At 43.8% G+C, this 27,402-nt stretch overlaps 1 protein-coding gene across 2 annotated transcripts in view; it reads right to left on the reverse strand.

Annotated features, from left to right (window-relative positions):
• Positions 1-27,402, reverse strand: part of glp2r (glucagon-like peptide 2 receptor) — a 79,141-nt gene that overhangs the window by 22,404 nt on the left and 29,335 nt on the right. For both annotated transcript variants that reach the window (XM_080209222.1, XM_080209221.1), the window contains 7 exons: positions 25,684-25,808; positions 22,264-22,370; positions 18,476-18,632; positions 15,586-15,745; positions 9,383-9,443; positions 6,224-6,293; positions 1,058-1,146 (listed from right to left, as the gene is read on the reverse strand). In XM_080209222.1, the coding sequence (XP_080065348.1) occupies positions 1,058-1,146; positions 6,224-6,293; positions 9,383-9,443; positions 15,586-15,745; positions 18,476-18,632; positions 22,264-22,370; positions 25,684-25,808 (769 nt within the window). The remainder of the gene's footprint in view (positions 1-1,057; positions 1,147-6,223; positions 6,294-9,382; positions 9,444-15,585; positions 15,746-18,475; positions 18,633-22,263; positions 22,371-25,683; positions 25,809-27,402) is intronic.

Below are 27,402 nucleotides of genomic sequence, written 5' to 3' on the forward strand. Positions count from 1 at the left end.
GTCCGCGATGTCGATATATCATAGTTTATATTTTAAAGATGGTTCGGTCGGTTGGCTAGATGGTTGGCGTGTGGTTCAGATAATCTCGGAGTGAAACCTCAGTTCCAGCTGAGGTAGCCATGGCATGGAGGTGCTGGTTTTGGACTGGGGTGGGCACAGCAAGAAGTCTCACATCACCAGGTTAAAGTTCAACAGGTTTATTTGGAATCACGAGCTTACGGAGCGCTGCTCCTTCACTCTCCAGAGAACAAAGAACAGTACAGCACAGGAACAGACCCTTCAGCCGGCCACATTGTACTATCTGGAGCAATCATTTATATCCCTCTATTCGTTCATATGCCTATCAAGACAAGTCTTAAATGTGGCTAATGTAACTGCCTCAACCACCTCACTTGGCAATGCATTCCAGGCCCTTATCACCTGATGAAGGAGCAGTGTTCTGAAAGCTCGTGATTCCAAATAAATCTGTTGAACTTTAACCTGGTGATGTGTGACTTCTTGCTGTGCCCACCCCAGTCCAAAACCAGCACCTCCATGCCATGGCTACCTCAGCTGGAACTGAGGTTTCACTCTGAGATTATCTGAACCACACGCCAACCATCTAGCCAACTGACCGAACCATCTTTAAAATATAAACTATGATATATCGACATCGCGGACACAGTAAAAGAACCCTCAAAGATCCCCTTCTCCTTGGCTCTCTGAGGTGCTAAGTATCACTAGGTTATGGTTCCTCAGGCAGCAGTGACTGTCCATATCGTAACCCTTCCTTCATATATGGGTGTCAGAATTCTTTAAATCAGGAGTGGGTAGATGTGGTGAGACCTGGTGTTGTGTGACTTTTTACTGAGTCCAGCTGAGGTAGACCTGGGACCTGCATCCTCGCTCGGCCCCATGCTTGATGCAGAGTGAAGCCCATCAAGCTACATAACCACTTGTCTCTCCCTATCAGAGAGAGAGGCCTGCGGCCCCTCGTGGACTTTGGCTAATTACCAACTCATTTATTATCAGGACAGTGAACCACATTTAACCCTTTCATTAAAACAAAGCCACGTACCTGTATTTGTAATCACTGAATCGCATTTGTTGGGCTTTAAGTTTGGAAAGCAGCATTTTCAAAATTTTTATGAAGATGTAGAAATTCAACTGCGGGAAAGAAGAAAATGCTCATCAAAATGGAATTACTTGCTTGCACCTGGAACTACCATGATCACATATTCATTTATTCCGTCAAAGAAGCAGCTCCCATAAATAACTGAGAATGATAAAGGAGGAATATTAGTTACTAATGTCCTTTAGGGAAGGAAATCTGCTGGCCTTACCTGGTCTGGCCTACATGGAACTCCAAAGATACAGCAATGTGTTTGACACTCAACTGCCCTCTGAATAAGGGCAACTAGGGATGGGCAATAAATGCTGGCCAGCCAGCGATGCCCATGACCCAAAAATGATTAAAAAAAAAATTTGGAGAATTTCAAGCAGCACCATGGAATCTTTAATATCCATCTGGAGCATTGGAATAGACCAGTGACATCTATAAGAATGTATGTACCAACAAAGCACGGGCCTCACCTTATATTGGAGAGTTAGCTTGTGGCCACATTATTTGACTCAGGGGTAATGGTGTTCATTCTCAAACCAAGTTGACGCAACTATTGTAAGGAAATAATGCAAGAAGTTTCAGCATATGCATTTTATATTTTTCAGGACTTTTCAGCATTCACTGCTATCGGTGGAGACAAATTCGATTGGGTCTTTTAAGAGACTTCTGGATGAGTACATGGGACTTAATAGGAATGAGGGTTATAGGTAAGCCTAGAGGGTAGGGATATCATCAGTGCAACTTGTGGGCTGAAGGGCCTGTTTGTGCTCTAGTTTTTCTATGTCCTATTGTAGGAAGAACGTCAGATTCAGTCACTAAACCACCAACCGCTTTTCTCTGGCAGTATCTCCAAGTTGTCACAACTTTGAAAAAGATATACGTTAACTATGATAAAGAGGCAGTCTTTTCTGGGGCAGTTTGCGTGAAAGCTGAGCATGATGTGAAATCAGGTTACGTCCAATATTTAGCTTTAGATTTTGAAAGAAAATTCCTTAAACTTAGGGCGGCACGGTGGCACTGTGGTTAGCACTGCTGTCTCACAGCAGCAGGGATCCGAGTTCAATTCCAGCCTTGGGTGACTGCGAGGAGTTTGCTCATTCTCCCTGCGTCTGCACAGGTTTCCTCCGGGTGATCCGGTTTTCTCTCACAGTCTAAAGGATGTGCAGATTAGGTGGATTGGCCATGCTAAATTGTCCCTTAGTGTCCCAAGATGTATAGGCTAGGGGGATTGGTGGGGTAAATGCATAGAGTTAGGGGATAGATCAGGGGGTGGGCCTAGCTAAGACGCTCTCTGGGACAGCCAGTGAAGACCTGATGGGCCAAATGGCCTTCTTCTGCACTGTAGGGATTCTACGATTTCTACATCATGACAATGAAACTTCCACTAACAGTGACAGTACAATAGTGTGTTTGGAAAGATGGTGAAGACTCAAGTTATTGCCAACGTTGAGGGCGGGGAAGGCCAGATAGCAAGTGAATACACCAGTCCTGTACTTCCAACTGGTGACTCGCTAGTACTCACTGTCCCTCCTGGTCATAAGTTGTGCCACTGCAAAGGTTTACGGAAAGTGGGAGAGATGGGACGGTGTAGACCTTCTATAGGACTGACAGCCACTTTCAGAGGGTCGGACATACTGCCTCATCACTGGGACAAAGTTCACCATTCAATTAGTGCATGAAATACATAAACCCAAGCAGCAAGTTCTGAGCACAAACCTCTCTCAGCTAAAATAATCTCCATAAACTCGGCTGTTTAGGGGCATTGATTGGCCAGTGAGGGAGGTGCTGGGTGAATGGATTGGCCGTTGCGTGCTGTCAGTCAGGGTGCAGAGGCGGGTTACAGTTAAGGGGCTCCTGGTTAATCAGATTGGAACGGGAAACACAGGCCTCTGTTTCTGAATGAGAGGGATTGTGTTGCGGTGATTTCAGTGAAACTTCACACAGTCACAAGACAACCACAGATTGCTCAGTCAATCACTCACTTTTGATTTGAACTGATTGATTTTATCCATTGTAGCGACATTCTGCTACTTTCTCTGAACTAACCTTAACCCTCGCTGTGTGCAGAACCCTCAGAAATATGGACAGCTTTCAACAACAACAACTTGAATTGATTTAGCACCTTTAATCCAGTAAGGCGACTAAATCACTTCACATCAACCCATCAGACAAAACATTGACGCTCAGCCACATAAGGTGATATTTGTACAGGCTTTCAAAAAAAAAATCGGAGAGGATGGTTTTAATGTTTAAATTTTTTTGGGAGTTTATTTATTCGTGTCGCAAGTAGGCTTACATTAACACTGCAATGGAGTTATTATGAAAATCCCCTAGTCGCCACACTCCGGCACCTGTTTGGGTACACTGAGAGAGAATTTAGCCTGGCCAATGCACCTAACATTTACGTCTATCAGACTGTGGGAGGAAACCCACGCAGATATGGGGAGAATGTGCAGCCACCAACACAAACAATGACCCAAGCCAGGAATCGAACCCGGGTCCTTGACACTGTGAGGTAACAGTGCTAACCATTGTGCCACCGTGCTGCACTTTAGATGATGTAGGGGAGAATAATAACAATGACAATAATGAGCCAAATCCCCACTGGCAGATTGGCACATGCTCGATGCGCTGATGCCAGCATCTGTGGCATGTCCAGGCTGCGCCACCTGCTTAACATTGTGAATCCTTCTGCTGCACTCTCGGAGACTAATTCAAATAAGTGCAACCAAAAGCTGGGCAGCAACATCTCCTATTTTCCCACCTGTTAGGCAGTTGGTTTTTTTCTGGGCGAATTGCTGTCCCTAAGCACTGTAGATCAGGCTGGTGCTTGGGCAGGTTATCCAATCATTATTCTATCAGCCAATGCACGTACAAACTGCTTCAGCATGATTAATCTTGACCATCATGCTTTGAGACATGAGGCACAGCAGGACTGATGAGGAATTCTTTTTCTCAAAGCTTCAGAACAATGATCTTTTGTCTGGAAGAGCAACTAGTTCCCCTGCAAAACTAGACAGTCTTATTGGGTCTATAACAAAATAAGCTCATTAAAAGAGCTTCAAAGTGGGCTCAGGGAGTCTGGAAAGGTAGGGGTGTGTGCGTGCGTGTGTGTGTGTGCAGCTCAGGGAGCCTGGAAAGGTAGATGTGTGTGTGTGTGTGTGTGTGTGTGTGTGTGTGTGTGTGTGTGTGTGTGTGTGTGTGTGTATATATCAATGTCCTTGAGACCTGATAACAACAACTAATTACTAGCTAATAAGCAAGTGCTCTGGACAATTGCCTACATAATCGATCTGAACTGGGTTCTGTTGAAGAATATCAGAAAATGAGGATCCACTCCCAACATAGCACAAGTTGCTTTTAACCGTATAAAATACAATAACTTTTGAACTGGGTTCCTGACGTCAAGACCTGGGTTCGATTCCCAGCTTGGGTCACTGTGGAGTTTGCATGTTCTCCCCGTGTCCGCGGGAGTTTCCTCCGAGTGCTCCAGTTTTGTCTCACAGTCCACAGATGTGCGGGTTGGGTGGATTGGGCATGCTAAATTGCCCTATGGTGTCAGGGGTTTAGCTAGGGTAAATACATGTGGTATGGGAATATAGCCTGGGTGGAATTGTGGTTGGTGCGGACTTGATGGGTCAAATGGTCTCCTTCTGCACTGTAGGATTCTATGATTCTATGAAGTGAAAGATCTAGTCAAGCATTGAATCCTACCATCAGCACAGACCTGATCAGGCATGAGTTCCTCACTACCTTGCAGCTTGGGCAGCACAGTGGTCAGTACTGCTGCTTCAGAGCAACAGGAACCTGGGTTCAATTCCTGCCTTGGGTGACTATCTGTGTGGAGTTTGCACATTCTCTGCATGTTTGTGTGGGTTTCCTCTGAGTGCTCCGAATTACTTCCACACTCCAAAGATGTATGGGTTGGGTTGATTGGCCATGCTAAATTGTCCTTTATTGTTGGGGGACTCGGGTAAATACTTGGGATTACGGGGATAGGGCTTAGGTGAGATTATTATCGATGCAAGCTGGATGGGCTGAATGGCCTCTTTCTGCACTATAGGAATTCCATGATTCGTAGTTTTGAGTGTTTAGGTGCTTGACTGAGATAGTCTTGGACGTGTTTACATGCAAAAAAGTAGTGAAGATTTTCAACAGTTAACTGAAGCATTTGAGTGTCATCTTATTATTTCTAGAATCCTCAGCTTTGAACTTTAAAACCTGTTTGGATCAGAAAAGGTAATGGCGACCTGTGTTGGAAGAATGAGACACTCAAATCCCAAAGGAAAAAGGTGTTGATGAGTTAATCATAAAACATAAAACACATTTTGCGGAGAGTGCTGGGAAATCATCATAGCCAATGGTGATTGCATTCGAGGTGTTATATTAGGCACAGGGTGATTCCTTCAGTCACAGTGCAATGTTGATAGTCATTTCGTTTATGAAACAGTGTGACACCCTCAAATGAAGAGGGAGTGGTTAATGGAAGGATGAGGAGTCAAAGCATTGAAGTGGTGACAAAAATACTGGGTTAGGGAATCGTAGAATCATACAGGGCAGAAGGAGATCATTCAGCCCATCAGGTCTGTACCGACCACAATCTCACCCAGGCCCTATCCCCATAACCCCACATATTTACACTGATAATCCCCCAACACTAGGGTTGATTTAGCATCACCAATCAACCTAACCCACATATCTTTGGACTGTGGGATGAAACCGGAGCACCCAGAGGAAACCCACGCAGAGATGGGGAGAATGTGCAAACTGCACATAGACAGTGACCCAAGGCCAGAACCAAACGTGTGTCCCTGGCGCTGTGAGGCAGCAGTGCTAACCATTGTGCCATCGTGCCGCCTTGTGACACTAAAAAATAAACTTTAACTTGAACTTTATTATTTAAAATTCAGCTTTGCCATGGTGTAAAAGTCCTAAATGGTTTGTGTAATAAGTTTCAGCCTTGATGGCTGGAGATATCTGGCAGAAATCCAGTTTGAACCTTCCAGTAGGTTAAGTGGTACTGCTTAATGAGCAGAATAGGGAAAGGCAGGGTGATGATTAGACTGGTCGCAAATGATCTTCATTGTGTATAAACCAACAGAAGAATGCTTTGATACTCACTATGATTGCAAATATCACAGGTCCCCTGATGATCCACCAGATGCCCATGTGTCTGTTTATACCCCAGCACCTAATGTACAAAAAGATTGCCAGTAAATAAAATAATTATTTCTTTTTAAACAGTATGACCAGAATTCTCTGACCTCACTCTCAATTTTGGATTTTCTGGTCCCGTTGCCGTAAATGAAAATTTGGCTGAGCGCCAAATTCTAAAGTTTATTTATTAGTCACAAATAGGCTTACGTTAACACTGCAATGAAGTTACTGTGAAAATCCCCTAGTCGTCACACTCTGGCACACGTTCGGATACACTGAGGGAGAATTTAGCGTGGCCAATGCATCTAACCAGTACGTCTTTCAGACCGTAGGAGGAAACCCGGAGCACCCAGAGGAAACCCGTGCAGACACAGGGAGAATGTGCAAACCCCACACAGACTGTGGCCCAAGCTGGGGATTGAACCTGGGTCCCTGGCACTGTGAGGCAGCAGTGATTACCACTGTGCCACTAGCAGCAGTAAAGGATTGTACAAAACTGGAAAACTTTGGCCGATATCTTGGGTATTTTTAAGAAGAATTCATTGCCTCACTGTTGTTAGCATGTTCTAATGTTCTCCCCATCTCTTTTAATTCCTGATGGCGTGCTGCGGTGCACTCAGGAGGCTGAATAGCCATCTTCTGTACCATAAATGAATCTATGACACTACGGGTGAGATTGGCTGTGATCCTCCTCGGCAGGTTTTGCAATGGTGGAGGCAGCCCACCACTGATTAGCAGCTAGATAAGAAGATCTCACCGCTGTCAACAGGATATCCTGTTCTCTGCACTGCCCCGCTGCCGGGAAACCCACAGCGGGGTTTGCCATGGGCAAGACTGGAAAATCTCACTGGTGAAACTTGCTGGAAAATTCCAGCCTTTGGCTCATCATGCTGTGCTTTTCTTTCATTCTTTAGACTCTGCGAGAAGGTGAAGTTCAGGTAAAACAAATAAATCTGTCTTGAAAGGCCAAATGGTCTACTCCAGCTCCTATTTCTTATGCTCTCACATTCTCTGTGTACACTCGTGTCAGTATGCTGGGGTGTTGGTGTCTACAAGTCACAGCTCAGTTCACAGATTCTTTGGCGTCTGGTGCATCGAAAGAAGATTATTTGGAGCAATGTAAAGAGTAGCAAATACCCAGACACTGGAAATCTGAATTAAAAACAGAAAAATATTCAGCAGGCCTGGCACCATCTGTGGAGAGAGAAATAAAGTCACAGGTCTGAAACTCTGGGTGGGATTCTCTGGCCATTCATGCCAGCAAGATTCTCCAGTCCTGCTGCGGTGAATGGAGAGTTAGCTAAGCACCAAATTTTCCTTCCTTGATGGGAGCAACGGTGGGGCGTGTCCGGTCAGAGAATTCCGGCCATTAACTCTTGTTTCTCTCTTCTCTGAAACTGCCAGATCAGTTGAATATTTCTGGTATTTTTTCTGCTTTTAAGCAGGTAAGGAACACATTGTACTCAAAGTTTAGAAGACCATCGTTACATCCAACTAAAAATGGTTGGAAACAACTCATGTTTACCCCTTGCCAATTTGGCTGTTTAAGTTCCCTCGCACCAGGCAGGGGAATCATCCCACAACGTACCTTCCAGCAGGTCACCGTGATCTTGGTGCTCCTCGAAACCTTCTGGGGATGTCGTTCTCCTGGGACACAACTTCATTCAAAAGACAAAAGAAGGGTGACACAGTGGTTAGCACTGCTGGCTTACAGCACCAGGGACCCGGGTTTGATTCCCGGCTTGGGTCACTGTCTGTGTAGAGTTTGCATGTCCTCCTCGTGCCTGCGTGGGTTTCCTCCGGGTGCTCCGGCTTTCCCCCACAGTCCGAAAGATGTGTTGGTTAGGTACATTGGCCATGCTAAATTCTCCTTCAGTGCACCCCAACAGGTGCCAGAGTGTGGTAGCTAGGGGATTTTCATAGTAACTTCATTGCAATGCTAATGTAAGTCTACTTGTGACACTAATAAATAAACTTTGAGAACATGAACTTTGGTAAGTTGCAGTGTGAGAGAGTTAACCAATGGTGATGCCATGTAAATATAACTGTATAAAAATATAACATATAAAACTATAAGGAAGATTAAAGACCAAAATCAATAGCATAAATCATCACTGAGGCTGGAAAAGTGGAAGGTTGAGCTGGATAAATCACAGTGATTGGGCAATGCCAAACTTCAATTTCAAAGTCTTAAGTTTGTGGTTGGAAATGAAGTCTCAAGGTGGCAAACATTGTTTGTGCAATGAATTTCGATTCCCACAGAGAGAGGGCATTGTGAAAAGGAAAGGATAACGGAACAAGCCATTTCAAGTTGCCACATAGTGCCAGGTTCGATTCCTGGCTTGAGTCACTGCCAGTGCAGAGTTTGCACATTCTCCCTGTGTCTGCGTGGGCTTCCTCTGGGTGCTCCAGTTTCTGCGCACGCAGTCGAAAGATGTGCGGGTCAGGTGGATTGGCCATGCTAAATTGTAGTAAGAAGTCTGACAACACCAGGTTTAAGTCCAACTTGGACTTAAACCTGGTGTTGTCAGACTTCTTACTGTGTTTACCCCAGTCCAACACCGGCATTTCCACATCATGCTAAATTGACCATAGTATTGGGGGAGCAGCTAGGGTAAATGCATAGGGTTGTGGAGATAAGGCCTGAGTGGGATTGTGGTCGGTGCAGACCTGATGGGCTGAATGGCCTCCTTCTGCACTGTAGGATTCTATCATTCTATAAATAGACAATAAGAAAAAGAAAGAGATGCACAGAGGGACACTGACAGCAGGAGTATTTATAAGATTAATGGTCACTGTAAGAAGTGTCACAACACTAGGTTAAAGTCCAACAGGTTTATTTGGAATCACAAGCTTTCAGAGTGCTGCTCCTTCATCAGGTGAGAGTTCTTACTGTGCCCACCCCAGTCTAACACCAGCATCTCCCCTTCAAGATTAATAGGAGCAACAGCTTTTGAGATGAACTGAGCTCATTAATCAGATTAGAAGGCTTTTCTTGAGTCCCATTCAAGTGTCTGAGAGAATGTTGAAAGACTCAGCGTGTTTCAAGAATGTTAAACAATACACCAGGTCAATTATTCACCATGTTGTGTAGGAACACTTACTGATTTCAGTAAATCTTACCATTCATTCTCATAGATAACCTTTGATACTGTCCAAGGTATCACAAAGAGGAGTGGGCACACTGAAAGAGAAAGAAGTTCATTTTGAGTTGCGTTTTGTAGTGAAGGACACTACTCCAAGATCCCTTGGCTCCAGTGTGGAGCGTCACACACCTACGTAACCACGACAATTTTATTCATTGTGTACATTAATAGTTTCTTTCTTGAGGCTGGAGAATTCAAATGAAAAACATTCAAGTAAAACTAGAATTCCTGGCCCCAGGGAGTAGAACTGCAGAAATCCCTGAGGAGGGATAATAGCAGCACCAGGTTGTCACTCCAAGATATGGTGGAGCTCACATCTGTACTGCACATGTGGGAACAAGTGAACCTCAGCACCACTCCCTGAGACAACTGGGGATTCTTGGAAGGTTGTTCGATCCTGCTCAACCCTGAATGAGTTGATGGCGTTTTCAGCCAAATTCTTCTGATTCGACTTTGTGGAAATATGGAATGTAGGTCAATGATATTCCAATACATTAGTATTCAAAATCATCCCAATCTTCAAAATGAATTATACTATTGAAAAAACACAGCAGTGCAGGTGGCATGTTGGCACAGTGGTTAACACTGTGCCTCACAGTGCCAGGGACCCGGGTGCGATTCCTGGCTTGGGTCACTGTCTGTGTGGAGCCTACACGTTCTCCCCGTGTCTGCGTGAGTTTCGTACGGATGCTCCGGTTTCCTCCCAGAATCCGAAAGACATGCAGGTTACGTTGATTGGCCATGATAAATTGGAACTTAGTGTCAGGGGGACTAGCAGTGTAAGTATATGGGTCTACCACGATAGGGACTTGGTGAGATTATGGTCGGTGCAGACTCAATGGGCGAATGGCCTCCTCCTACACTTTGGGATTCTATGATTCTATGATGTGCTGGTTAGGTGCTTTGGCCATGCTAAATTCCCCCTCACTATACCTGAACTGGCACCGGAGGGTGGCGACTAGGGGATTTTCACGGTAACTTCATTGCAGTGTTAATGTAACCTTACTTGTGACACTAATAAATACAGTTGTCATTCTATATAATATTAGCAGATGTCCTCTGTCATTTCTCATAAGTCAGTAGATACACGGGCATTGTTTTCTCTTTTGGCCCATACCAGATACTCCATAATCAGAACACACAGGGAACTCGAAAGTAACTCACATTTTTATTGCAACATTATTGCTGGAAATTGTCCTAAAGATTTACACAGAAATGCATTCAGACAAAAAGTGACACAGAGACAAAGAAGGGGATATTAGGAGGGATGATTAAAAACTTGGTTGAATTGATGGGTTTAAAGGAACATCGTAAAGCAGGAAAGGAGGTACAAAGATTTTTATCAAAATGTGGAGTGCAAATGGCTGAAGGTCAGTGCTGAAAGGAACGGAGACATACAAGAGGTCAGAGTTGCAGGACTGGAGATGTTAGAGCTAGCAGCTAACAAAAATAGGGCAAAGAAATGCCATGAATAGAGTTAAAATGTGAATTTTAAATTGTGGTGATTATATCTCCAGCATCTTTTTGGATAAGCACTAGATCAGGAGTACAATATAAAGGTCTTTCACATAAAGGATTAATGTGGGACTGTGTAAAGTACCACCCACATAGTGGAACAGCTCAAAACCTCACAGAGAATGCAGTAGCAGAAATCAAAATCTTGGAAAACTGAAGGAAAAGTTGAAGAAGCATGTGTACTCCAAAGATCGTTTGAGTGATGATAGGGACATCCTTGGCAGCAAGGTCAGGGCGGAAGTGAAGGGCAAAATGTGGTCCAAAAGGCCCTCATCTGCAGAAAAGATAAAGGAAGACTTTGCATCATGCCAGGACAGAGGTGGTAGTGTAGTGATTGTTGCTGGAGTAGTCTAGGGATCCAGGGTAAATGGTCTGGGAACCTGGGTTCAAATCCCACCATGGCAGATGATGAAATTTTAACTCAATAAAAAAATCTGGAACTAAAAGTCTAACGACCATGAAATGATTGTTGATTCCTATAAAACTCATCTGGGTCACTAATGTTCTTTAGGGAAGGGAATTTACCATCCTTGCCTGGTCTGGCCTACTTGTGACTCCAAAGCCACAGGAATGGCCTAGCAAGTCACTCAGCTGTATTTAGATCACCAGAAAAGAAATGAAACCACTTGGCACCAACCTCCGCTCCGGAAATGACAATGGCAAACCCAGCCCTGTCATCCTTACTTACATCCTTACTAACATCTGGAGTCTTGTGTTAAAATTGGGATTGCTGTCTCACGGACTAGTCAAACAACAGCTTGATATAGTCAAAATCACATCTTAGAGATAATATCCTAAACATCACTATCACCATTCCTGGGTATGTTCTGCCCCACCAGCAGGACAGACCTAGCAGAGGTGGTGGCACAGTGGCATACAGTTGGGAGGGCATTGCTTAAGGAGTCCTCTCTGAAGTGTCATGGCATCAGGTCAAACATGGGCAAAGGAAATGTCTATTGATAACCATGCACCGTTCCCCTCAGCTGATGATTCAGTCTTGTCTATATTGAACATCACTTGGAGGAAGCAGTGAGGGTGACCAAAGTGCAGAAAGTACTCTGGGTGGGTCTTCAATGCCCATCACCAAGAATGGCACAGTAATGCAAAAACAGACTGAGCTGATTGAGTCCTAAGGGACATAGCTGCTAGACTGGAACCCCTTGCGGCAGATGGTGAGGGAACCAACAAGAGGAAAAAACCTATTTGACCTCATCTTCATTAGCCTGCCTGTTGCAGAGGCATCTGTCCATGACAGAATTAGTGGGAGTGACCATCGCACAGTCCTTGTGGAGACAAAGTCCCATCTTTACATTGAGGATACCCTCCACTATGTTGTGTTGCATTACCACCGTGCTAAATGGCATAGACTTTGAACAGATCTAGCAACTCGAATCTGGGCACCATGCGGAACTCAAGCACAGTCTGTAATCTTACGACTTGGCATATCCCCCACTCTACCATTACCACCAAGCCAGGTTCAATGCAGAGTGCAGGAGGGCATGTCAGGAGCAGCACCAGGCATACCTAAAAATGACGTGTCAATCTGGTGAAGCTACAACTCGCATGCCAAACAGCAAAAGCAGCAAGTAATAGAGCTAAGCGATTTCACAGCCAATAAATCCGATTTCTGCTGTCCTGTCACATCAGCCATGAATTGAGATGATCAATTCAGTCTTTTCCTAATCTTGCAACATCAAATAATGTATGGCACGGTGGCATAGTGGTTAGCACTGCTGCCTTACAGCATCAGGGACTCAGTTTGGGTCACTGTCTGTACAGAGTTTGCATATTCTCCCCATGTCTGTGTGGATTTCCTCTGGTTACTTCACTTTGCTCCCACAGTCCAAAGATGTGCAGGTTAGGCGGATTGGCTATGATAAATTGCCCCTTTGTGTCAGGGGAACTAACTAGGGTAAATGTATGGAACTATGAGGATAGGGCCTGGGAGGGATTGCGGTGGGTGCAGACTCAATGGGCCGAATGGCTTCCTTCTGCTTCGTATGATTCTATGAAAAACAGACTATTTTCTAACATAGTGTTACAGATCCACCATGTCCAAAAATCAGAGTTGTCCAAAAGCTGAATGTGCCGTACATCAGTTCTAATTGAGTAAAACTGAACTGGCATGGTGTGGTGCCTCGCTAATTATCCCCTTCTTTGCTGGTCCACTAGTCTATTCCCATCATCCGAGTTAGCCTTCAACATACCCAACCTGCTGGACCAGAAGTACCCATGCCCTGATCTGCTGCATCCAAATTCTGGCAATACCTGAAATCCAACACAGCCTTGCTCCTGAGGTACCTCTACCTGTAAGCTCAAAAACCAGGAACCTGGAACACCCAGTGTGACAAGAATCACAACAGGGTTTTTTTTTAATTCTTTATTCATTTGTGCGGCATGGATATCCCTGGCTGAATCATAGAAACCCGACAGTGCAGAAAGAGGCCCTTCGGCCCATCGAGTCTGCACCGAACACAATCCCACCCAGGCCCACCCCCATATCCCTACATATTATACCCACTAATCCCTCTAACCTACGCATCCCAGAACACTAAGGGGCAATTTCTTAGCATGGCCAATCAACCTAACCCGCACATCTTTGGACTGTGGGAGGAAACCGGAGCACCCGGAGGAAACCCACGCAGACATGAGGAGAATGTGCAAACTCCACACAGACAGTGACCCGAGACAGGAATCAAACCCAGGACCCTGGAGCTGTGAAGCAGCAATGCTAAACATTGTGCTACCATGCCGCCCGTAATGCTGGCCAGCATTTATTGCCCATCCCTAAATTCCCGCTGGCAATTGAGAGTCAGCCACGTTGCTGTGGCTCTGGAATCACATGTAGGCCAGACCAGGTAAGGACGGCAGATTTCCTTCCCTAAGGAACCAGATGGATTTTTCCGACAATTGACGATGGTTTCATGATCATCAGCGGATTCTTAATTCCAGATGTTTTTTATTGAATTCAAATTCCACCAACTGCCGTGGCAGGACTTGATCGCGAGCTTTCCTCCTTCTGCAGGTATAAACTTCCTCACAGTTGAGGTGTTCCAGAATGAGGAGAAACCTGATGAAATTACTAAAGATGAATGGATGGAAAGACTCAATAATTTACACACCCAAAGAGCAGATATGAATCATCTTATAATGAACTATCTAGTAACAGAAGGATGTAAGGAAGCAGCAGGAAAATTGAGAGTCCCCGGAACATGAGCTAAATTTCTGGATTAATAATCTAGTGATAATACCATTTGGACATTGCCTCCCCACAACCTAGTTTCACCCTTGAATAAGAATGAGCTTAGGGGGCTCTCAGGGTGACCATGTTTCTGTAAAGTTGGAGAGATTATCAAAAGTTATGGTGAAAAAAAAAGATAACTTGAATTCATTTATGACCTCAGGACTTTCCGAACACTTTATGACTGATTATCAATGTTACGAAAATTGCAGTCACTGTTCTAGAGAAATACTGCAACTAATTTGTGTACAACGAGTTCCCAAAAACAGCAATAAAATAACGACCACATATCTTTAGTGATGTAGGTTAATAGTAAATATTGCTCAGGAGACTGGGGAGAACTCACCTTCTTTTCTTCGAAACAGTGCCACTGGATCTATTGTGTTTGTTTTGGGCAAATGGGCTCTCACCCAAAATTGGGCATTTCTAAAGGTTCAGCACTCCCTGGTTGCTGTAGTGAGAGCCTAGATTATGGTCTCCAAGCCTTGGAGTGGGACTTGCCGATACAATCATCTGACCCAGCGAGTTACCACTTGTTGTAGGGTGCTGGTTACAATTCAGTAGGTCTGAGGAAGCCTTCGTATTCATATACAGGTTTACTAAAAGGGCAGGAGTTTCTGGCACTTCCCAGTCGCGAGATCTTCCAGTCCTGCTGACGATGAAACCCTGTGGTGGTTACCTGGTGGTGGGATGGATGAGCTATATAAAACGTTGTTGGCATTGGCTGGACTGGAACATCCTCCACTGCAGAAAGCATGCTGCGTGGGTGTTGAGGGGTAGGGAGGGAAATTCTGATCTAGGGGTGGGATTTTCTAGCCGTGCTCGCCCCAAGAGTAGAAAATCCTGCCTGAGTTCAAAGGACCTTTACTTGGCCTGTGCCCCATCCCTTACGATTCCCATGGTGGGCGAGATGTGAAAATCCAGGCCTTTATTGATAATTATTTACAAACATTCAATAAAGGATACCAGCTTGGAGCCGAGTCTATGAAAAGAATCAGCCATGATCTTATTGAATGGTGGAGTAGGCTCGAGGGGCCAGATGGTCTACTCCTGCTCCTAGTTCTTTTGTTCATGCTTGTTGGTACAAACAGCTTTGTCCAACACTCAACTGATATTGGGTGCGGGTCACTGTTTAGTTGCAGTGTACTCAGTCTCGCACTAAGCATATATGTACCAAACCCTTATGCTACACCACTGGGAAAAGACTAACACTTGCCATTCCTTTTTGAGAAGTGTTGTGCAGTTCTCAAAATATCCCCATTGTTGAGAAATTAGACTTGTGCAAAGAGGGCCCTGGAGTCAATTGCCTCAACCTGGATACTCAGGAGTGGTCGTTCACATGCAGGGCGCTACCAAAATGAAGGAAATTACATTTCTTTTAAAACAGTGGATATATTTAAGTTATGGACTTGACTTTCACTTACCCCAGCCTATCAGGATGTATTGCTTCAACAGCCTCCTCTCCGAAAGGACAGCCAGGACTATCATTTTGTGAAGGTAAATTCCTTCCACCAAAAGCCAGAAGAAGTTGGCTCCAACAAAATAATGCATGAAAACCTGGGCCACCTTACATCCGTTTGAAACCTGCAAGAGAGAAAGTGCAGAGTTCACCCATTGCTGCTTTAATGAGATTCTAATGTGGACAATGAAATATTCAGGCTTGACTTGGTGATGTTCCAATAATGGCCAATTTTATTTCTGAGGGGATTACTAGCTCCTGTGGTAGCGCTTGAGTGGACTAATTTCCCAGAAGCTCACCAGCTGTGCTGCCATGTTGATGTGGGTTTGCGATATTGTGGCAGAATTTTAACAGTGCCATAAATGCATCTTTTGTTTCACATTAATAAATTTGGGTGGAGAGGTCAAGCTCAAATTTTTCCCCCTCTCACCAGCTTTTACAGATACGTCATAGAAGTCATCCTTTCCAGATGTATCACAGCTTGGTAAGGCACCTTCTCTGACAAAGACCGCAAGAAACTACAAAAGGTCGTGAATGTAGCCCAATCCATCACGCAAACCAGCCTCCCAACCACTGGCTCTGTCTACACACCCTGCTGCCTCAACAAAGCAAACAGAATAATCAAAGATCCCACACACCCCGGACATTCTCTCTTCCACCTTCTTCCATCGGGGTAAAATACAAAAGTCTAACACATGCCAAATTACTCAAGAAAAGTATCTTCCCTTCTGCCATTAGACCTTTGAAAGGACTTATTATACATTAAGCTGATCTTTCTCTTCACCCTATCTGTGATTACGACACAACGGGGGGAATTGTCCTGTCCCACCCTCCATGGGAATCGTACCGGTTTGCGGGGTGGGGGGGGGGGGGGAAGGAGGGGGAACGTGCAAAAGTTCATCGATCTCAGGTGGGAACCTCTGGTTTTGGGGGGAGTGTGGCCGAAGGATCCCACCCTATATTCTGCACCCTCTCCTTCCTTCTCCCTATATATACTCTATGAACGGTATGCATTGTCTATATAGCACTCAAGAAGCAATACTTTTCACTGTGTCCCAATGCATGTGACAATAAAAAATCAACTCAAATCAGAGCGAGCCTTTAAAAAGAAGGGATAGTGAGTCAGTGACTCCTGGATTTTAAAACCATGAGATTAAGAGGAGTTGTCTTTCTAAGTGTTGCAAGCACATTGCTGGACTCCTGACTATAATATTGTTCTCCCCCTTTAGTGTTTTTTTCAAAGCTTGTTCCTGAAGAATAGAATATTTCTTTAAATAATTAGCTTTTAAGGATTTTATAGTCTGACTATAATCACGGCAGAATCACGGCAGGCACTGTGATTGTCTGAATTTCCCAGTCTCGCCCACATCACAAGTGCGGGCAGTGAGGTTTGTCTCTCAGCCAAACCCCCCCATTCACAGCTGCAATACTGGAGAATCCCAGTTGTGGGTGAGGTTGGAGGATTCCAGCCAAGACCTTTTTACAACCTAAGACAAGACCGTGCAGAAAACTTATCGTGCTAAAAAGAGGTGCTTGAAGAGTTTATTGCTACCGAGGGAACAATAGTTGCTGTCTGGTAGGGGAATGGATTCCTCTGTATAACTGATTACTGCGCGATGATCAATAATGAACAAAACAAGGCTGAGGGGAGATCTTATAGAGGCTTACAAGATAATGAAGGGGCTAGATAGGGTAGAGGTAGAGAGGTTCTTTCTGCTTAGAAAGGAAAACAGAACTAGAGGGCACAGTCTCAAAATAAGGAGGGGGGGGAGCAGTTTAGAATGGAGTTGAGGAGGAACTTCTTCACTCAAAGGGTGGTGAATCTCTGGAATTCTCTGCCCATTGACGTGGTGGAGGCTACCTCTTTGAATATATTTAAGTCACGGGTAGATAGGTTTCCGATAGACAGGGGAATTAAGGGTTATGGGGAGAAAGCGGGAAAGTGGAACTGATCCATTTCAGATCAGCCATGATCTTATTGAATGGCGGGGCAGGCTCAAAGGGCTAGATGGCCTACGCCTGCTCCTATTTCTTATGTTCTTTTCACTTAATTGGTTGCAAGGTTATTCCTTTAAAAATCACCATTATATTTAAAACAATGAACAGTCTGAAAAGAGACAGCTGTACAAAGAGAAAGAGAAAAGGAGAAGTAGAAAGGAAGAAGATGTGGCCCCTGACAGTATAAAAGAAAAGAGACAGGCTTATATGACAATACTAATTAAAACAGAAAATGCTGAGAAAAGCTCAGCAGGTCAGGCAGCATCTGTGGGGAGCGAAAGAGAGTTAACATTTTAAGTTCGGAGGAAGTTCATACTTTTTTTTATCCCTTCTTTTTAAAGCCTTGAGGGAAGCGTGACATAGTGGTGCTATCGCTAGACAATTAATCCAGAAATTCTGTTCTGGGGACCTGGGTTTGAATCCCATCACAGCAGTTGCCGGAATTTGAATTCAACTAAAAAAAAAAATCAGGAATTAAAAATCCAATGATGACCATGAAACCATTGTTAGAAAAACTCATGTGGTTCACTAATGTCCTTCAGGGAAGGAAATCTGCCATCCTACCTGGCCTGACCAACACGTGAGTCCAGAGCCACAGCAATGTGGTTGGCTCTCTGAAATAACCTTGCAAGCTACTCAGCTCAAGGGCAACTAGGGATGGACAATAAGTATTGGCCTTGTCAGCGAGGCCCATGTCCCTCAAACGACAAAAAGATGCTGCCAGATCTGCTGAGTTTTTCCTCAGCATTTTCTGTTTTCTTTCAGGTTTCTGGCATCTGCAGCATTTTGCTTTTATAGACGAAGGTGATTTTATTGGCTTCAAATACTTAGGAAGAAGATCAGGATATTGGGCTTACCTCAGTGGCGAAAAAGGTCTTCCATCCCATTTCATCGTTTGGATGTTTGGAGTAAGTGCTATTCAGGAAAACGTCTTTGACGAGGACAGCCAATGCTCGCAGAATAAAGGAAGAAAACAAATTCATGTGGATGTAGTTTCGAGTGCAGTGCAACTTCCTACAGCAATGAACCAGGAAAGAAGTCAAGATTATCCAGAACTCTCATTAGGTTACATCTGAAAACACAATTTCTTTACAGATACAAATAACAAGTAATTCTCTTAGAAAATCACCCAATACACTTCTTCCAGTACTGGCTGACATTTGAGTTCAGATGACCCTTTGTCAGCTCTTTTCTCTCCTTACACATGTTGCCAGACCTGCGGAGATTTTCCACCATTTTCTCTTTAGGTTTCATATTCCAATATCCGCAGCAATTTGCTTTCATCTAATATTTAATCCTTAATCCTTTAATCCTTATATTTAATTTTTTTTTACTCATTTGTGGGACATGGGTGCTGCTGGTTGGCCAGCATTTATTGCCCATCCCTAGTTGCCCTTTGGAGAGCAGTTAAGAGCCCAGCCAGATTGCTGTGGCTCTGGAGTCACATGTAGGCCAGACCGGGTCAGGACCGCAGATTTCCTAATCTAAAGGACATTAGTGAACCAAATAGGGTTTTTCTGACAATTGACAATGGTTACATAGCCATCAGTGGATTCTTAATTCCAGATAGCTTTTATTGAATTCAAATTCCACCATCTGCCTTGGCAGGATTCGAACCTGGGTACTCAGAACATGAGCTGAGTTTCTGGCAATAATACCACTAGTAAGAAGTCTCACAACATCAGGTTAAAGTCCAACCAGTTTATTTAATAGTAAACCCACTAGCTTTCGGGGTTTGCCCCTTCGTCAGGTAAGTGGAGAGTTCTGGTCTCAAACAGAGCATATAAACAGCACACACAGTTTACAGGATGCATTACTTGCCCAAACTTGTAAAACCTCACTTACTGCCCTGTCTGGAGACAATACTCATCTCTTTAACCTATGCCTAATGCTATCTCCACTCACATTGTCTGCATCTTTAAGACTTGAATAGCAGGTTAGCTGTAAAGACTCGCATTCTAATCCGTATTCTGTAAACTGTGTGTGCCTTTATATGCTCTGTTTGAGGCCAGAACTCTCCACTCACCTGATGAAGGGGCAAACTCCAAAAGCTAGTGTGTTTACTATCAAATAAACCTGTTGGACTTTAACCTGGTGTTGTGAGACTTCTTACTGTGTTTACCCCAGTCCAACGCCGGCATCTCCACATCATGATAATACCACTAAGCCATCCCTCCCATTCTCCCAATATCTTTAATAGGTTAATTAACATAGACACACAAAGGACATTGTTGGCCTTATGTAGTATCGACAAGTTGTGTTTAGTTGAAGTCATTAGGTTACATTTTAGCTTCATTTGAAGCAATTTTTAAAAGCGGCATCTCAGCCTTTTGGCTAAGATGCAAATGAGATCCAGTCTTGGAGGAGGAGCTATGCCTACTCCAATCAGTTTGGATCGTGTAGATCAAGCCCAACACAGGAGGTGAGAGCCCTGTCTTGTCAGCTTGGATCAGGAATGTCTCAACTTGTTGAAACTCTGAATTGGACTTGATTTAATTGAATTGGAATAAGAACAACAAAAAAAAATTGCTAAATTCTCTGTCCAGTTTGAGGAGCAGTTCTGAGGGCATGTTTGGAATAATTTCACTTGCCTCAAGTTAGTCCCTTAACTCGGAGGCAATGTTCACAATATAGAATCGTAGAAGGCCTACTACAGAAAGAGGCCATTTGGCCCATCAAGGTCTGCACTGACCACAATCCCACTCAGGCTTTATCTCTTTAACCCCATCCATGGAATACAATTCTGATTTGGGAGTGAACAACAGGAAGCTTTATATTATAGGGAGGATTCTATTCCTGCATGAGATCTATGGACTTTTTTCTTAAGAATATATCCAAGCTTAATTCAGAGATCAAAATATTTCTCACCCAATGAAGAAAGTAAACACTTCTTTAGAGAAATGAAACTGTGAAGAGAAAGCTGTATAGGGCAAATGGAACAATCACAACATAGTTAGACCTGATGTGAAAACAATGAAGAATAATGAGGAATGAGATACCAAACTGGGTGAAGGCAAAGAAAGAAGAATTAAGAAGTGATCTAGCTCAAACAAACTGGGTGGAAAAACTGGAAAATGGAAATGGGTCAGCAGTAAGGAATGTTCAAAATGAGTTAACAGTTTACAAAATATCTACTCGATTAAAAAAAGGGACCACCCAAGAATAGGACTCCAAAGAAAAATGAATAGATTAAAACTAAACTGAAACGAACTAAAACTAAACTAAACCAAACAGTGTGGGTTTCCTCTGCGTGCTCTGGTTCCCTCTCGCAGTCTAAGGATGTGCAGGTTAGGTGGAATGGCCATGGTAAATTGTCACTTAGTCTCCAAGGATGTGTGGATTGGGTGGCTTAGCCATAACAAATGCATGGGGTTATGGGGATGGGGCCTGGGTGGAATTCTCTTTCAGAGAGTTAGTGCAGACTCAATGTATTCAAGAGGAGGCTAGATGTGGTACTTGAGGCGAATGGGATAAAAGGTTATGGGGAGAAAGCGGAATCTGGCGATTGAGTTGGATGATCAGCCATGATCATGATGAATGGCGGAGCAGGTTTGATGGCTTCCGCCTGCTCCTATCTTCTCTGTTTCTCTGAAAAATGGTGTTAGCAAAAATAAGAGGAACAAAAGGAGGATAGAGAGAAAGCAGCACAGTGGCATTTGCATCTTTGATGCAACTATATGTGCATAGATTTGATTGGGCAAAAATAGCTCTAGTTTGGGTGTGGTAATTGGTATGTTTTGCGCTCATCAAGAACAGGGATGTCATTGCTGGACAATAGAACTCAGAATCCCATTTCATGTTCAAGAAAGAATTTGTATTTAATACCTTTCACATGACTTCATATGTAATACATCAACACATGCTCGATACAAGTGAGTACTAAGGATCTTAACAATACTACTCAGACCTCAAGATGTCCCACGAGATTTCCCAAGGGCAGCATGTTGGCACAGTGGTTAGCACTGCTGCTTCGCAGTGCCAGAGACCTGGGTTCAATTCTGGCCTCGGATGACTGTCTGTGTGGCGTTTGCACATTCTCCCCTTGTCTTCCTCTGGTTTTCCTCTGGGTTCTCCGGTTCCCTCTTGCAGTCTAAAGATGTGCAGGTTAGGTGGATTGGCCATGGTAGGTTGGCCCTCAGTGTTCAGGGATGTGTGGGTTGGGTGGATTAGCCATGGCAAAACACAGGATTAGGACCTGGGTGGGATGTACTTTCAAAGAGTCAGTGCAGACTCAATGAGCCGAATGGCCTCCTGCTGCACCTAGGGATTAAATGCTTCTATGTTTCACCAGCTTGGTACGCAGTGCAGTTTGATCTTTATAATAATAGAAAAAGTTATGGCTTGGTGCAATGTCGTAATTTACTCCATTTTCCATCTCATCCTGTTATGCCATTAGGCTTCTCGTGATAGACAGTTCCTTTGTATGAAACACAGTCAGGAATAAGGGGCAATGGGGTCTATGTCATGTAAGGGAATTTATCTCCTATTAAGCATTGATGTTGTACCATAATGTCAGTATGTCCTTGCCTCATGTGTCAAGAGGTAGGACAGCAAAACTGTAATATATCATTAAAAATAATTAATTCAAGCTATAATCTTAGTCTAAGAACACTCTAAGAGTATTTGATATGAGCAGAGAACAAACCTGAGCCACAGCAGTATCAACACAGCCAGTGAGAGGGAGGCCAATGAGAGAGAGTAACCCACGGTGTAGATCAATTGCAATGCTTTCAGTAACGCGTGCGGTTTTTTCTGCAAAGATGTGACAAAACAAATATCATTATTAAGAACAGTATGAGTTGTGCTTCCCTGTAGTTCTGACTAACTAGCAACAAGGTTATCTCATAAATACAACTTCACAGTTACAGAAGAGTCAATTTTTTTTCTAAATGCATGTTGTGAAATCTAGATGAGGATGAAGATGCATACTGTTTTGCATTAATTCTCAGGATTTGAGTTCCACTGGAAACATTTATTACTCATCCCTTGAGAAGGCTCCATCCTGAACCATTGCAGGCCTTGGGTGGCATTTTCTGGTTGTGTGCGCCCCAATGCCAAAAATTCCCACCCGAGGTCAATGGACCTTTAACCGGATCACCAAATTTTTGGAAATTTGTAAAAATCAACTGGTATTCATCATGTTTACTCACTACGTTATAGAGCATAACAGCAGAGTACAGGCCCTTCAGCCCTCGATGTTGTGCCGAGCTATGTCCCAATCCAAGATCAAGCTATCCCACTCCCTATCATTCTGGTGTGCTCCACGTGTCGATCCAATAACCGCCTGAAAGTTCCCAAAGTGTCCGGCTCCATTATCACAACAGGCAGTGTATTCCACACCCCAATCACTTTCTGAATGAAGAATCTACCTCGGACATCACCCATCTTCCAATGGGTTAGCAGAACGAGCTGTACAAGCATGCAAATTATCAATGGAGAAGCAAGCTTACAGACAGTTGCCTGTACGTTTAGCAATGTTCTTACTGTCATGCAATACCACACTAAATGCAGTCACAGGGGTCACATCAGCTGAATTCCTAATGGGATGTCGCCTGTGGATCAGCTGGAATTAGAATTTCCAGATCTGGTGGGGAGAGTAGGCAAACCTTCCAGAGGAAGGATAGCATCTTGCAAGGTGATGGGTTAGTCCTGGTCAGGAATTTTGCAGCAGGACCAACATGGACGGATGGTAAAATTATGGAAAGAAACGATGTTTTAGAAATACAAGGTTGGTGTGTAATAAAACATGTGGATCATTTGAGAAAGGGAATTGGGGTCAATACCAAGAAGCAAACAGACACCACCTGTAGCAGTGTTCATCAGTTGCTGATACAGGGATCCCCATTGTAAGTGCAGAGCTGTGGAACTCAGCAGTTTTCAAAACTGTGGAAACAGGAGTTACTGGGGAGGACATTGACCCCAAACTGATGAGTTTACTTTTGGCAACAAGCCACTCCGATGCCTCACTCGCTAAAGATCGCAGGTTTTGTTTGAAAAATATAACTATTAAGATGAACGTTCAACATTGGAGGAAAAATCTCACTGTCTCCAAACTGTCAAAACCAGTTTCAAGGGACTATTACCAGGAGCGAAGGAGCTGTGAACTCTGACCAGGAAAGCATTTTCTGTGCCTTATTTCTGTGTTAGGGTTAGGGTGTTTGAAAGCCTCATGCAATTATGCAAAAAAGCAAATTACTGTGGATGCTGGAATCTGAAACCAAAACTCAAAACGCTGGAAAATCTCAGCAGGTGTGGCAGCATCTGTAAGGAGGGAAAACAGCTGACGTTTTGAGTCCAGATGACCCTTTGTCAAAGCTAAAAGAGAGTGGGAGATATTTATACTGCAAGGTGAGGGAATGAAAGATGAGTCACAGCCACAAAAACAAGAGGAAAGGCTGCTAATGGTTGTCCACAGGGAGAATAGAAGGTGCGAATGGCCAAACAGCAGAGAAGCTGAAATCTGAGAGAAAGCTGTGACAGATGAAGATGTGGGAGGCAATTGTGCATCATTGTGTTCAACATTCCCAATTCACCAACTCTTCCAGGCAATTGAGATAGCAGCTGGAGACAACTCCTGAAACCTTACATCCAAGTGACGTTAGAGGCCTGGCTTTATTACGAATGGAGTGAACAAAGTGACCAGTGCGAGTGTCTAGCCATTTGCCATCGTGAATGTCATGGAGATGAATGGTGACAGATGGTTTCAGAATTCTGTTTCAGTGTGAAGACCAATCGTGCTGACATCACAAAACGCCCATTGAAAGTGATGATTCCTTTTTTATGTGTTTGAATTTGGATTTAGCGCACCTGTCTGCATCAAATTGTGGTATCGTTCAACCCAGAATGTCACATCGGAGCACATTACCAGATCTTGAGAAACTATGTCACAGCTTTCCCATATGTCTCATTAGGCTTGGTAATAACATAAAATAACAATATTTTTACCAAATACTTTGAAAATACAGACTTTCACATTTATATTGTGCATAATACTACATTACTATAATACATGAACTTTAGTAATTGTGGCTCAGTGATTAGCGCTGCTGCCTTACAACACCAGGGGCCCGGGTTCAATTCTAGCCTTGGATCACTGTCTGTGTGGAGTTTGCACTTTCTCCCCATGTCTGTGTAGGTTTCCTCCAGATGCTCTGGTTTCCTCCCATGCTCCAAAGGTGTGCAGGTGAGGTGGATTGGCCATGCTAAATTGCCCCTTAGCGTCAAGGGGACTAGCTAAGGTAAATACATGGGGTTATGGGGATAGGGTCAGGATGGAACTGCAGTTGGTGCAGGTTTGATGGACCAAATAAGACCATAAGACAAAGGAGCAGAATTAGACCACTCAGTTCATTGAATGTACTCTGCCATTCAATCATGGCTGATATTTCTTCTCATCCCCATTCTCCTGCCTTTTCCCCATAACCCTGATCCTCTTGTTAACTCCCTTATTAAAATGGCCTCTTTCTGCCCTGTAGGATTCTATGATTCTATTTATTGAATGTTACCTTGTTCTTTCACTGCTGTTGGCACCTGGATTGCATTAAATTTCAAGTATGAAATATTAATATTGGAAAATAATTTTGGAAGCATTGCCTCTGTACCATTGGATAACAAAAATCTATCTCAGTTTTAAAATTAACAAGTGATCTTGCACCAGTTGCCATTTTTGGAAGTGTCCCAAACTTCTAACACACTTTGCATCTGACAACACCTAGGGAACAGCATAGCAGTGGAACAGAAGAGCAACTGAACCAACAGAACGTAATGGACGCGTATTCAAACCAGACTTCATGGCAGCGGCACCCTACTTAGGCTGATTCAGCAAGTCCATGAGAGATTGAGAACAGATAGGGACATGCATTCCTTACAGTAAAAGGTTATCAGATATGATGAATATTAAAAGTGGGTGCTGTACTAAAGTCAACACTCTTCGAAGTTCTGGCAGAATGAGAAGCGGATAGACTGGACATCCAGATAGAATCTGTGTATAGGCCTTCCTTCTTGGTGACCAAGGAAACAGGAATTTCTGCTGTAAAACAAATTTCCAAACATCCCAACAGCTTACCTTCTGCTGGACATGTTGGTTGCCTTCGGAACATTCAGAATGATCCCGCCAGATTCCAGTAGAATTTGAGTGTGTCATCCAACTGCCATCGTCCAGGCAGTACCTGTAGACTCTTTGTGTGCTCCCTGCAAGAGAGACAACTGGAGGTGAAGAAGTTTGGAGGCACAAACATGGAGCTTTAAGAGTTTGTAGATTATAGCAGATGATCAATAATGTCACGGAATTACAGTTCGGGAAGACTCACCTTTAACAAGTTTTGCTTACCTGAGAAGAAAGAAACTATTTCTCCAGGACATTTTTTAATTTATCTATTGGTGTCACAAGTAGGCTTATATTAACACTGCAATGTAATCACTGTGACAATCCCCTAGCCATCACACTCCGGCACCTGTTCAGGTACACTAGGGAGAATTCAGCATGGCCAATGCATTTAACCAGCCTGTCTTTGGGACTGCGGGAGGAAATCAGAGCACTCGGAGGAAACCCACACAGACATGGGGAGAATGTACAAACTCCACACAGACAGTGACCAGGGGCTAGGAATTGAACCCAGGTGCCTGGCGCTACGAGGCAGCAGTGCTAACCATTGTGTCACTGTGCTGCCCCACATCTGACCAGCCCTCTGATATTTATCTGACTGGTTCTTGGATATTTCAATGTTTTCCCACAAGATTACATGACTCAAAACAAGACAGGAGGAGAAAAGTGTGTTGACTGCTGCTCTGGTCATTATAGGATGTGAGGCAGCCTTTAGGTACTTGATGTACTCACTAATCCTTTCCTACCTATCAATTTTATATGTTCATATGCTTGATACTTATTACAAACTATTATTGACACAACTGGGTGTCTTCAATGAATGAAAGCTGGAAACAATGCTCACACAAACAAGTGAACATTTATTAACTGTTTACACTATTTACAGACAGGAAATTAGCAGGGCTCCATTAGAACTTTGTCTTCCCCCTCAGGTTCCAGTTACAAGTGATAATCTGACATCACTGACAATGCATTCCAATTGTTAGCATCAAAGCTATTGACCCTTATACTACATCTCCCCCATTTGTTCTATTTAGTAACATTAACTATTCCCACATTCATCCTACTCCTGCCCCCACTCCTAGCCCCGACTGTCTCTTGCGCTGGTGGCCCCAACTGTGTTTTTAGCTCTCTTTGAGGATGCGTAGGCTGCATTCTCTCCACAATCCTCTCCACGGAAGGCACCCACCTCTGCACTAGCCCTTTGTACTACACTAACAGAGAAACTTTGGAGCAGGTAAAGTATTCGTTTAGCCAGTAACTGCTGCCTTATGTGGTGCAGGTGAAGGACATTGATCACCTGGAGTTAATTCATCTGAACTGGGGCAGCAATACAGATGTTACGAATGAATGCTGTGCCTTGGATTAGAAGTAGACTATTCAAAATGTGTAAAACAAGTTAGGTTGCAGTGGTTGGAATACTTAAATTGTTTGGCAACATTCATTATAAGGTGAATTATTACTCTTTCTCATCTTCATGACTCCAATGCTGTGACAGAGGAAATGAACCTGGGGTTGGATTGACATAGAGCTCCATGGTTGTTTGATTGCCTATCATTGAACGCGCAGTATGATCTCACTTAGTATCAGTGCGCGCAGATTACTTTTCAAGGTGCCCTCTCTTGTAATTAAATTCTGCAGGCCACCAATCACTGATACAGAAATTAGGAGCATGCTGCA

The sequence above is a fragment of the Carcharhinus amblyrhynchos genome, chromosome 21 (genome assembly GCF_965287045.1).
Source record: "Carcharhinus amblyrhynchos chromosome 21, sCarAmb.v2.hapA, whole genome shotgun sequence".
Classification (NCBI taxonomy): domain Eukaryota; kingdom Metazoa; phylum Chordata; class Chondrichthyes; order Carcharhiniformes; family Carcharhinidae; genus Carcharhinus; species Carcharhinus amblyrhynchos.